Here is a 14,028-nt window from a genome sequence, read left to right as displayed (position 1 = left end):
GCGCGAATCGCAATACAAAACGAGCGGGTGGCAAGACTTGATAGGTCAGTGCCCCCGCACTTGCTTGTAACTGTAAATTTTTGGGTCCTGCAGCAACATCTCGAGTTCACAACTTATTTTTCCGAGATTGAACGAGTTCACAACTTTGATCACCCAAACACGCATTGTGTCGGTGTGATCTCCATAGGCGGTCTAAGGGTGCACGGGCTTGCTCGAGCTGATTTCTTTAGGCTAAGCACACTTCATTTTATTAATCAATAATAATGTTCATCTGAATACAATTAAGGACCAGAAGCTGAATGAGCTACACATGACGCATCTCAGAAAGACTAGAGCATGTTTAGCAGGGCTATGTGCCTCGATATTTGATTTCTCTCTTCATATTTGAAAGGTGCAAGCCTGGAAATCATAAGCCAGTAAGCTAATTCATGAATGATATTTACATGTCTTTTTCTAGTACCATACTTTCTTCCATGCGATACTGAAGAGATACTCAAAATTCGGGCGCCCCCAATACAACCTTACGATGTCCTTGCTTGACGCCCAGGGAAGCTAGGCACTTCTTCAGTACGGCCGACTTATAACTTTGTTTCTGAGGTATCATGCAGGACTATGGAAATGTCTTCAAGTTTTGTGCCCGATGGTAGATAGAAGTGCTGGGATCTTATATGGAGAATGAATGTACCGCCAATGTTGGAAAATTTGTTTGGCGTGTGGTATTTGATTATCTTACAATATGGCCGGATAAGAAGAAAAGTGGACTTGAGATAATAGAACTTTGTCCAATTTATGATCGTGAACTGGAGCACACATTTCACGTATTGTGTAGGTGCATGATTGTGCATGATGCTCAATTTTTAGATTACCTCACCCTGGAGAGCTTCAAAAATCTAGTAAGGAATGGCTTCTTCAAACCCTGGAGTTTCTTCCTGATTTCGAGAGATTCATGCTTCTGGCTCACTTTGAGGCACCGATGGTATAATAGGAATGAAGTTCTTCACTACAAACGCTTATCACTGATGGATGTGTCAAATATATTTTGTCCAGCTATTTGGATTCAGTAATTGGTACTAGTAAATAAGTATGTGCAATGCACGTTGATATTTGGTAGGATGTTTATTGCATGATGATATTAGGTAGAATATTAATTGCATGTTAATTATATGATTAGAAATGATATTGATTGCAATGTTAAAATGTTGAGCACTCGGCATTGAAGAAATTTAAATCATTGGATTGACTTTCTTTGATGGTTGAGATTAATTGGATCTACTGCTTATTTGGGTCTTTTTATATTGATATAGATAGATTGATGAAGCTACTATATGTAATGCAGTAAAAGGAAAGGGTACTGTTGTGGTCGATTATGGTGCAGTTCCGAAACATGTTGGGGTTGTGTCTGATCAGATTTATAAGTGGGTTGTCCCTCCTCAAGGATAAGTAAAGTTAAATATGCGATGGTTCTTGCACGTTAGATAGGAGTGCTGGAGCTGGAGTGATTCTCCGAAACAACACAAGCAATGCAATTTTTTCGCCTTGGAGGGAACTTTTTTCATGTACAGATGCAATGGAAGCTGAACTTTGTGCCTGCGTGGACGGACTATTCTTATCATTACAACGATTAGATCTTGTATATGGAATTTACAAATGCAATGGAAGCTGGAATGATTATCCTCGCATCGACCTTACGACGCTCGATCGGATGGCAATCGCTTTGCCATCCAATTTAACACGAGGATGAAAGTATTACATGTCGTGCCGACGCGGCGTTATCATGTCCATCAAGGCCAACCAGATTCTGATGGGCTAAGTAGTGAGTTATTTGGTTGCTTAGCTTGCACGTAGAAACTAGTCGGCACGAAACTTAAACCATCCTCGGCATGGCTCGCAAGGTATACTTAGAGATTGACCCTTTTTCAGATGCATGCTGGGCTTATTCCAATTTAGACATCGAGGATGCGAGCTAGGCCTGTATACACCTAAGAGCATCTCCAACACCCGCGCTTTGCGCCGCGCGCAAAAAATCTGTTTGCCGCGCGCGCTTTGGCTGGTTTAGCGCGGTTGTCAGCGCTGGCTCCAACGACCGCGCTATAATGCAGAGCGCGGTTTCAGCAGCCCCCAAAAATACAGCGCGCGCAACACGCACAAACCACATATACATTTCAAAAAATAGGAACAAAAATGATCAAAAAAACAAAATAAATCAACAATAAATAGTCATTACAACTCAAACAAATAGTTTATCGTTCAGTACAACAAATAATGCAATAAACACAACTAATAGTTCATGAACAATACAATGTCAAATGCAGAAATCATGCTCTTTCTCGTCCATGCCATGTCCACCACTCTTCAATCAGATCCTTCTGAAGTTCATTGTGCGTTGCGGGACGCCGAATGGCATGATAGGAGGCAACAAAACGGGCTACCCTTACAGCCCTCCGTCGCACTCGCACGGGATGTCCCAAGAGCTCATACTGTGAGTAGTCTAAATCTTGGCCACGCTCATTCTCGATGATCATGTTGTGCATGATCACACAAGCGTGCATGATGTACCAAAGCATGACTAGGAAGGGGTGGGGCGGACGCGCGGCGGCGCGGGGATAGGCCGGGGAAGCGCCTGAACGGTCGCTGGGGGGCGCGGGCGGCGGCGGGGATAGGCCGGGGAAGCGCTTGAACGGTCGCCGGGGGGGGGGCAGCGGCGGCGGCGCGGGGATAGGCCGGGGAAGCGCCTGAACGGTCGCTGGGGGGCGCGGGCGGCGACGGCGGCGGGGATAGGCCGGGGAAGCGCTTGAACGGTCGCCGGGGGGCGCGGGCAGCGGCGGCGGCGCGGGGATAGGCCGGGGAAGCGCTTGAACGGTCGCCGGGGGGCGCGGGCAGCGGCGGCGGCGCGGGGATAGGCCGGGGAAGCGCCTGAACGGTCGTCGGGGGGCGCGGGCGGCGGCGACGGCGCGGGGATAGGCCGGGGAAGCGCGGCCGGATGGGGGGTAGGAGTGGGAGAGCGAGCGGGAGTGGAAGAGCGAGCGGGAGTGGGAGAGCGAGCGCGCGAGAGTCCAGCCCGCGGGAGCTGGCGCAGCAAATAAGCGGCGCGCGATTGAGTTTCGGCCAACGCGCTGAACTGCATATGCCGCGCGCGTCGTTTTTGCGCGCCCGCTGAAGCCACCCGCCGCATTGCGCGCGCTAAAACGGCCTAATTTAGGCGCGGCGCTAGTTTACCGCAGCTGTTGGAGTTGTTCTAAAGAACCTCTACTGAAACAGGTTCCGCTGGACCAGACTACACCGAGAAAGCACCCAAATGCGCCTTCATGGCTTGGCACGGGATGTGTCCAGGGATCTCGGGTTCCAGACAAACATAGCTACAGAACTAGTCAAACCATCTGACGGATAAGCATGGACATGTCTACCATGCATACACATCATTTACAAACTTGCATGGACGACGCTACCCTGCCGTGTAGGTAGTGGTTTTTCTGAATGCTGGTGCCATAGAAACGGAATGGACCCTCCTTCAATTCGTTGTTAAACAATCGCATGGTTTGTGGTTCGGCGTCCGCCAGCCAAACGCACGTACGTTTTCGAGACTTCGAGTTAGGCACGTACGACCGACGCCGACACCAGGTGCTTTCATCTTGTCTTGACCAACACATGTGATGGAAACATATCAGTGGTTACTTAGTTTGCAAAAAAGAAATGTAAACACACAAGAACTCGACTAGCAGAGCAATTCTACGTCTACGTAATAGCCTAGTTGTCATCTTTTTTATTTATTTTCTAAACGGAGTACAACCAAAGTCATTCACATACACGGACATACACTCATGTCTATGAACGCATACAAACACACTTTATCTCTATGAGTATATTCGAGAGACTGAGCCGGTATATTATTTTTAGATTTATGAAGTCGTTATAGACGTCTTCGTAGTCGACGAAAACGTCTTTTCTTATTAAACGCACATCATCCAAGGTCTAAAATAAATTGAACTCTGGTTGGCATCTTTTTGTTGAACAGAATTAGAGGTTGAAGGGCCGGCCACCAGCTGAGTTCATACTTCAGAGAGGAAACAGGGTGGAAAGAGTTGAAGTAGGACGTTTACGTACAGGATCACGTATATTTACGTGGATGTGGGATTTTTTAGACTAGAAGTATCAAGAATAAATACACACACACAGAAACGCATGCAAAGTCTAGCTACCAGTTAATGCACACGTGCAAGATCTTGGATAATCTCGTATGGACTTTGAACAAGAATCATCTATGACTTGTCGACTATGATCGATAACGTACAAAATTGGAACACTACTAGTTCGTTAAGCAACGTTGACCACACATGGATTGGTCATCATTGATCTAAGATAACATTTGACCGTCATGCATTGGTTGGGAGAGTTTTTAGGGTACCCTATACTGCTACTAGTGAGAGGGAGCAGTATATGTGTGATCCCACCGTTCATTGTTAAAGGTAGTACAGACACTTCTTGTTCAAAGAACCTGACGGTAAAAACTCGCAAATGGGATTGCCGCAAATGGGATTGCTCTGGTCGGCCAATATGTTGGAATGGATGGTGCACGCCGATGAGCAAATTGAGTCATGTCTGGGTGAGCGTTAGAGCACATGACATGATCAGTGGTCGTCGGCCTCACAACAAAGATAGACGAGCAGCTCCACGTCCCACGAGCTCCGGCCAAAATAGAGCGTGATACAGGCCATGAAGAGACGAGGAAGAGGAGGGGTAGTAAAATAACAAAAGGCGACCATGAGTGTGCGAGGGCATGGTTAGCAAAAAATAGCCAAGGTTCTGCCGCGTTCCGGCACTCTCCTAGCCGCAGCTCTCCGTCCACCGCAAGACCGTCTCGTCGTCAACGACGGGGAGCTCGTCCGCGACGTGGGGTGGTTTGGCATGCGTTGTCGCCGTTAATCACGAAACACAGTAAGAGTGATGCTGGGGCGCTCAACCATACGGACGATCTATTTCGTGAGCTGATCACGTATACCGGTGGACGGGAGACACACAGTACTACCGATACTGCTGTTCCAGTTTCACCGGTATAAGTAAATACCTACCCTTGGATACTTGTCAATGGACGCCCTGTATTCAATTTAAGGTACCATAAAAGAGCTCGTTCGTTGGACCACCCCCACTCCAAGGACGGAGGGTCCACTATCATGTACACGGTGCGCCTCAGCGTGGGCCGCCCGCTCGTCATCGACCTCTGCCCCGACCATCACGACGCCGTGCAGCGATCTGACGATGACAGTGACGCTCTCCGCCAACTTTACCGACGGCAGCAACCCACTGTTGAAGAAAAAAAGATCGTTCGGTTCCGTTGACCAACCTTTCCCCTCCCCTCTCGTGTCTCTCCCGCGGGCGACCGGGGTGGGAAACCCTAGCACCACCGGGGCCGCCCTTCTCCTCCAACCTCTCCTCCTCGCTGCCGTTCGGACGCGTCGCCGGGCAAAGCCCGGTCGGCATCAGCGGCGGCGGGGCCTTCTCCTCCCTTGGGTGACGAGATCCAGCGCAGGCGGTCCCCTCGGTGGACGAGATCAGCGACGCACAACCAATATCATCACCATCACTGCATCTTGTGGATCAACGCACCCAGGCCCACACCGGGTCCCAACCCTTCTCTTTCCCATGCGACTGCTAGATTCCCTATAGCCTTTGCACGTCTGACGATAATACGGCTAGGAGAAGCTGATGGTGTCTATACTATTAGCTTGTCAAAATAAAATTACACTACAAACAAATATATCACCATATCCTTCAATTGTTTTATGAAAAAATAAATTCATTTTTTTATTTGACTTTTTCATGGTGAGCTATTCGAAACAAGCCCAATATCAACATATTTAAATTTAGACATGGGTCTACAACATGCTATGGGAATACTAGTGTCATACAATACTTTGTTTCAGTGTAAACAATAGTATATATACCAAGACAAGATGCTACAGCATGAGTATTGCACATGTAAACACAGAACAAGAAGAGCGCCGAATAGCTGCAATGTCTAGCTAGCAACCAATGTACAAGGAGCAGGATTTCAAACGAGAATAATCGTGTGCGACTATGATCGATAACGTAGAAAATTGCAACTCTGGTTCGTTAGGCAACATTGATGGCGACAAATGCTGTCGAGACATGCATGCATTGGTGAATCTGATTCCAGATCAAGCGTGTATATAGGGGATGCACGTACGTACGTGCCTTCCATCACAGCATCGGCATTGATTTCGATTCCAAGCTTCCAACACAACACAACACAACACAAGCCCAAAATGTTGCAGTCCAAGCCAGTTCTGGTGCTCCTCCTGCTCGCCGCCTCCACGGTGGCGACCGTCGGCAAGCCTCTGCTCACCAAGGTAACCAAGGGCGGCGCCTCCACGGCGCTCTACACGGCGCCCCTCAGCGCCGGCCGCCCACTGGTCTTTGACCTCTCCGCGCCGGCCATCACGACGCCGTGCAGCGGGCAGACGACGACCGTGACGCTCTCGGCCAACTCCACCGACGGCAGCAACCCGCTGTCCCCGGTCTCATTCGCCGCCACCGCCACCTGCGCGGCGGCACCCTCAGGCTCCGTCGGCGTCGCGGGGCTCGCTCGCTCAGGCTCCTCGTTCCCGGCCCAGGTATCCAGCACGCAGAAGGTGTCCAACTCGTTCGCGCTCTGCCTTCCAAGCGACGGCGTGGGCGCGGCCATCTTCGGCGGCGGCCCGTTCTTCCTCGCGCCCCCGGCGGACCGGCCAGCCATCACCACGCTGCTCTCCGACGGCGTCCCGCTCCGCCAGCCCTTCGCCGGGAACCCCGGATACTTCGTGTCGGCGACCAACGGCATCGCCATCGACGGTACGCGCGTGGCCGTGTCCGGCTCCGGCGCGCTCGTGGTCGGCCTCTCGAGCACGACCCCCTACGCGCAGCTCCGCAGCGACGTGTACCGCCCCTTCATCACGGCCTTCGACCGCGCCATGGGATCCAGCGCGAAGGTCGCGGCGGTGGCGCCGTTCGAGCTGTGCTACGACTCGTCCAAGCTGTCGCCGACGCTGTCGGGCTACTCCGTGCCGCAGGTGGACGTGATGCTGGAGGGCGGGACGAACTTCACGGTGGTGGGGGGGAACTCCATGGCGCAGGTGAACAGCGGCACGGCGTGCTTCGCGTTCGTCCAGTCTGGCAGCACGGGCGCGACGCCGGCGGTGGTGATCGGCGGGTTCCAGATGGAGAACAAGCTGGTGGTGCTCGACAACGACAAGAAGACGCTCAGCTTCACCCCGTACCTCCCGGCCAGGGGATTCTCCTGCAGCAACTTCAACTTTACCAGGGCGGGATAGTGATCCACAATTTCATGATAATTTGTAGTGTTGGAATAAAATAAATAAATTCACTGGAATATTAATTAAGGACAGCGATAGCTTCCAAACTTTCGGCAGCTTGCATTGGATCCGAACAATTTATATTCACTGATGACAAATGCAGCCACGCATGCAGACTCCCTGATGACAAATTCCAGTAAGCACATTTTAAATAAGAAAAAGGTTATAAATGAATATAAAATAAACTACAAATTAGGTGAGAAATAAGAAAAATGTTACATGTCATCGGCACATCACATTATCTCTATATATTATGTCATTTCACTACCAATGTTGGCTGCAAAACAAGAAAAAAACAGAGAAATTGAAAATGATATATGTTCAAAGGAGATCATCAATACAATTTTGCTAAACCCCAACTTGAGTTGCCCAAAAGTATTCTAAACTTGAGTTTTGTCACGACAAGAATTATGGAACAGAGAGATTACCTCTTATATCAGATCAAAGATAAATAAATTCTGAACAGTAACTGATAAACTGTTGTAGATAAATTAATCAAAAAACACAAATTAATGTGCAGGTTATAATACAGTGAAAGAATAAAGTTCTTTTGTGCAATTTGCATAAATACACGCCTCACCTCCTCTGAGTTTCAAGAGATTTCCAGACTTGGCCCCAACATAGCTCACAGCATACGTGTGAATCTTTGCGGTTAATACCATACATAAAAAGGAAAAACAGTACAATCATTGGCAATGCAAGCCGTACATATGGATTCTCTAGGCCAATAAACAAGTATGGAAAGTAGATGATATTGCAAACAAATTTCAACATCGATTCTCCATGAACATCGTCTTCACAAACTTCACTAACCTGAACATTTGCAATTGATGTGTCTGGATTTGTTTATTACAAAAGGAGGTCAAACTTGTGTTCTTCTTCAAATAATACACCCATTCGTATTTATCTTTATATAACTTTCTAATGCTTTCTTTCAGGATAATTGGGTATTTTGAGAGTACATCGGATGCAATCATGTAGGAGGACCACTGGAAGCTCTATTACAATATAATTGAAATAAAATAACTCAAATGATCATTTCCCTTGCGGTAAAAAGGAGCACATTTAGCTGCAATCCTCAGTAAAAGGAAGATAATCAGGAAAGAAGAAATATAGAAAATAATCCATAATAGTGATAGAATAATCTCAAATGTTGCTTAACCAAGTGAAACCTAACTTTTTTGTACACTAAAAAATCGTAGTATTGAGTTATCCAGGATAACATACAATTTCTCCATATTATATCCAAGAAACAAACAACACAAAAAAGTAATTGAGGGGAAGATGGCATTCTTCTTCTTTCTTATGAATCCTGATTATACCTGAAAATAAGATGATTCGATCAATACCATCTTCTTCTTTCTTATGACTCCTGATAATACCTGAAACAAAAGAATATAGATACCTCCTCAATCATATAAAAAAGAGGCAATTACTCAAGATTATACCTCTTTTGGGTATTTCCCTCTTTTGGGTCGCCCGCCGCTCTGAACCATCATCAACACCAATGTGATTGTTCGCCTCCAGGACGGGACCGTCTTCAGCAGTGGCAGGGCGCAGCAGCAGAGCCCACTCCCCGACGGTGGCAGGGCGGGAAAGGAGAACCGGCGGTGGCGGGGCACGGGGAGATTACATGATTAGATGCTTTAGATTTTAAGTTGGATCTACCTCTTCGTTCTTTTATAGTGTAGATGTGAGCAAGATGCCGAGTTACCAAAAAAGTTCTTCGTTTGGTGACAAAAAACAATGGGGATGTGTTTGGTTCAATACTATTTTACCCGTTATCCGATTATGCCATTACTGATTCCTTAAACATGTTTCGTTGATTCAGCCCCTAAACACATACCCCGCAAACAAATTAGAGCCCAACTTAAAACCGGTACCTCTTCCGCAAAAAAAAACACTTAAAACCAATACTGCCCAACCCCCAGAGGAAACAGATTACGTTACCGGGCGGAAAGCTTCGAAGAAATCTGGCGAATGGCGACTGCTCGAGTAGAACGTCCGCCGCTGATGTTTCCCCCGATTTAGTGCAAGCGATGGTGGTGGGTGACAATCTCCTTCACTCGCCGCCGTTGCTGGCGGTCGATGCCTCGATCTCACCCTCGATTTCCTGTGACTCACGAGCAAGGGTGGAGCAGAGCATCATTGCATGAAGAACAACAACCAAACAAGATGAGCAAAAAATCCTGTTACGTCCCAGTCCCACCGTAAGTTGATTCCCTTACCATTTACGTTATTGTTGCAAAAAAACACAGCGTGGGTGATTTCCTTCTGAAACAGAAATACACTTAATTACATATTTAATTTGCCCCTATATATCTTTAGTTGACATACTCTTTTTGTTGTGGCACGTTGCACTAGCTAACTGAAACTGCCATGCTGCATGGAATCCTGCATCAAACTCTTTGAGGCAACATCCTATTTCATATTCCTATTCTTTTCACAGTAACAATGAAGTAAAAATAATGAAATTAACTTGCACTGATGAATGCTCTAGGGTCTTTTACACACCATTTTAGCACCTAATAATCAAGTGTAAGAGCATCTACAGCCAGACTTGGTAAATCCGACCCACTATACGCCCGCGGACGTGTTCGGACGCGTCTGCGGAAAGCGTCCGCCGGCGCCTCATATGTTGTGTCGCACATCCACGTACCTCAATGCCAAGCCTCAAATCCATGCAATTCATGCACCTCAACTATCCGAAACAAATTGTCTGAATTCAATATTCGAAACAAAACAAAGCAAATCATAGTTTAACAAACCGGACATGTCAAAATGAAATCAATGTCCGGACGAGAAGGGGTGTTGTCGGATCACTGGCCAGACGCGGCCATCCATGCCACCTGCTCGTCCTGCTCCGTCTGGGCAGCCAGCTCCTCCTACATCCGGGCTGTTTGTTCTGCGTGCATCCGGCATGTCTGCTCCACTTGCATCCTGGCCGCATGATCCGCAATCGCCCTCGCCGCCTTCTGCACCTACGGTTGTTGATCTTCTTCTTCTCCGCAAGTCACTTCTTTGTATGCTAATCCATATGGGTGTCGTCCGCCAAAAATGATCTTGGCATCCTCCACGTCCCTTACGAGTTGCAACCTCTCCTTTTCGAGCTCAATCTCTTCAAATATATTGGCCTTCTCGAGTTCCCATTTGATCGCCGCCTCCGGTTTCTCAAACTCGATCTTCTTCCTCTCAATTTCCAGCTTTTTCTTCGCCCTAGCCCGGTCCCAATCCATCTTCTTATTTTGCGCATCCAGAATGGGTTTATACTTCTCCTCCTTGTTCTTCCTCATCGAAAAAATGCCCGTCTGAGTGGACGACATTTTTATAGCTGCGGCGTCACGGGCAATTCGTGCCTTTTCCCACTTGTTTCCCGTGACTTGCCAGTTATCCTATGGCACGGTGGCTCTTCCATTCATGACGATAACATCGTCCTCTTCATTATCCAACCCAATGGAATGGTGGGAGCTTGATCCATCATTCTTCTTCTTTCAGGCCTTGAGATTGGCCACAACTTGTGTTCACTTTGGTTTGCCATTCAATATGATCCAACAATGGCTAAAAGCAAATGGCTTCTTCTTCACCTCATGATACAAAGTGGCCACCGCCGCCATCTAGCAAACAACATATGTATGAGCACAAGAATTCCCACACAAGAAGCATATCCAAATGACAACAACATGAGGCAATTGAGCTTACGTGAGTTGCCACTCCTATCCCACTTTGTGGGCATTTGATCTCTTGTGTGTAGTAGACGACGTACTTATTCACATCCCCTTAAATTATACCCCATTAACGTTGAAGAGATGCCATATTGCGGGTGGTCGTGATAGGATGCGGCTCCACATACTCCTTTTGTTTGTGATACTCCTTCCAAATCTTCTTCCAATGCGTGTTCCCCTTTTGCTCGGTGTCGCATATTGGATCCATTGAAAAGGGGCTAATGAAGATCCTTGATTCAAGCCAGGGCATGATGGCTCGCATCCGGTGCTCAAGCTGCCGCCTCTACACAGTTGTGCTCACCATTGACACACCGGCCTTCTTGCTGATGAAGAAAGATGACGAAACCTGGCGTTGGCATGCTATATGGGTCATCTACATTTCAGGGCACTACATGCCATGTCATCCAAAAGCATGGCACGCGGGATGCCATTGATCGATCGGGTTGACAAGTACTACGATGGATGCGCCCTCAGCAAGCAGCACCGTATCCATTCCCGCAGGCAGCAGCGTATATGGCCGAACAAGGCTTGGAGCTTGTCCACGCTGACTTGTGTGGTCCGATCAGTCCACCCATCTTGGAGGTAACACGTACTTCTTGCTTATAGTTCACTTCAGTCGATACATGTGCTTGGCCGTACTGAAGACAAAGGACGAGGCATTCAGTTGCTTCAAGAGGATTCAGGTTGCTGCTGAAACTGAATTAAGATGCAGGTTGTGTGCGTTCCGGTCTGACCGGGGCACCAAGTTTAATTCTGGTGGGTTCGTGGAGTACTGTCACAAACTCGGCGTCAAGCACTATAGGAGTGCACCGTATTCGCCGCAACAAAATGGCGTCGTGGAACGGCGGAATTAGACTGTCGTGGAAATGGAGCGATGCTTACTGAAGAGCATGGGCATGCCAACAGTTTTCTGGGGAGAGGCCGTGAGAACAGCAGTCTACATCCTCAATCAATCTCCGACATGCAGCCTCGACGGTGTCACGCCCTACGAGGCATGGCACAGCCGTAAGCCCAACATGCAACATTTGTGCACCTTTCGTTGCACGGTACATGTGAAGAAACTAGGTCCAGTAGTGATAAAGCTCTCTCGATCAATGCCAATGGTCTTCATCGAATATGAGGAAGGGGCCAAGTGCTACCAGGTGTCCAATTCAGTGACCAACAAGCTTTAGGTAACTCGTGATGTTTTATTTGAAGAAAGTAGGCCATGGAACTGGGACGAGCCAGGCGAGTCCGCAGCGCCGACGTTCACGGTGGTCTATACCACTGGACCCGACGAGCACGAGTTGGATGCCCGGAGTACCTCGAGCCCGACGGCGAGCAGTGGATCGGTGTCACCCTCTACTCAAACTTTGGGATCACCCCAGTAACCTGTGACGCCAACCCCGGGGAGTTCGCGGTCACCCATGCCGCCGACTTCTAGGTCAGCCGAGGTAGCGTACGTTGTATCAACACCAGAAACCGGCATGGGCTGGGTCACGCCACCGTCACAAGATGATGCACGCAACGTCGACTCTAGTCCCATACCCGCGGCTCGAGTACATACTCAACGACACCAAGAGTGAGGCGGTGCATGAATCATTTCAGCGTTGCCTGCTCTGTCATGAGGAGTCGGCCAACGGCGAAGATGCTCTGAAGCATGCTCCATCGAAGGCAGCCATGTATGAAGAGATGTGTTGCATCAATGAGAATCGGACATGGAAACCAGGGACGAATTTAGGGGGGCGAGGGGGGGCTAGAACCCCCCCCCCCCCCCCCCCCCCCACTATGATTGTGGTTGTTGTAGTAAAAAAGATCACTTTATACGAACTTTGCCCCCTCCATGAACAAACTTGCCCCCTCTGTGCATGAATGTTGGCTCCGTCCCTGATGGAAACTGAGCACACTTCTGGCTGGGCACAAAGCCATTGGTTTGAAATGGGTTTTTAAGGTGAAACGTCATGCAGCAGGAAACATCGTCAAGCACAAAGCACGCCTGGTTGCCAACGGTTATGCTCAGCGAGAGTGTTAGAATAAATTCGAGGTACGTAGTCGATCCATCGAGGGATAAACAATGACAGCACGATAACGACACCGAGATTTGTTAACGAGGTTCGGCGAACTCGCCTACTCCCCGGGGCAATGACTACGGGCGCTCCTCCCCGAGATACCGCAACACCGGCCACCCGGGTGCCGGCACAAGCCGTCGGCTCCCCCTTACGAGCCTGTCGCTATCTAGTCGTCATAGGTTACAACATGGGGTGCCTCCTCATATATAAGAGGCCAAGGATACAACTGTCCGACTATGACACTACATGTATCCTACCCAAACTACAACACCAAGTCCATATGTAACCCAACTCGTACATCAATATTTGACACAACTCTAACAGAGAGGGGGTGGATTTCGATGAAGTTTTCCATCAGTGGCCAAAATAGAAACAGTGTGCGTGTGTTGCTAGCTCTCGCGGCACATTCTGGTCGGGAAGTTCAACAGATAGACGTCAAGTTGCTAGCTCTCGCGGCACATTCTGGTCGGAAAGTTCAACACATAGACGTCAAGTTGCTAGCTCTCGCGGCACATTCTGGTCGGGAAGTTCAACACATAGACGTCAAGTCCGCTTTCTTAAAAAGAAAGCTTGGCGAAGAGGTTTATGTTGCTCAGCCACCCAGGTACTTTGCCGTCGGCAAGGAGGACTGAGTGTTGAAGCTGCATAAGGCACTGAATGGCCTTCATCAGCCCCCCCCCCCCCCCCCCCCCCGCGTGGTATGCAAAGTCGGACCAGTCTCTGACAAAGCTGGGCTTCACACGTATCCCGTTGGAGCACGCGGTGTATAGGCATGGTGATGCAACCTCATTTATTTTGGTTGGAGTCTATGTTGATGACCTCATTATCACCAGGATAGACGTTTCTGTCATTGTGAAGTTCAAGCACCAAATGTAGCACATGTTTAAGATG

At 48.6% G+C, this 14,028-nt stretch overlaps 1 protein-coding gene across 1 annotated transcript; it reads left to right on the top strand.

Moving 5' to 3' along the window:
- The first annotated feature begins 5,970 nt into the window (after positions 1-5,970).
- On the top strand, positions 5,971-7,423 carry LOC123439244 (chitinase CLP-like). Its single transcript, XM_045115982.1, has one exon. The coding sequence runs from the start codon at positions 6,132-6,134 to the stop codon at positions 7,323-7,325; it is 1,194 nt and encodes a 397-aa protein (XP_044971917.1). The 5' UTR covers positions 5,971-6,131; the 3' UTR covers positions 7,326-7,423.
- The last annotated feature ends 6,605 nt before the right edge of the window (positions 7,424-14,028 follow it).

This window comes from Hordeum vulgare, chromosome 3H (genome assembly GCF_904849725.1).
Source record: "Hordeum vulgare subsp. vulgare chromosome 3H, MorexV3_pseudomolecules_assembly, whole genome shotgun sequence".
Lineage (NCBI taxonomy): Eukaryota > Viridiplantae > Streptophyta > Magnoliopsida > Poales > Poaceae > Hordeum > Hordeum vulgare.
Note: the sequence above shows the minus strand (reverse complement) of the source record. Positions and strands in the feature narration are given on the sequence as shown.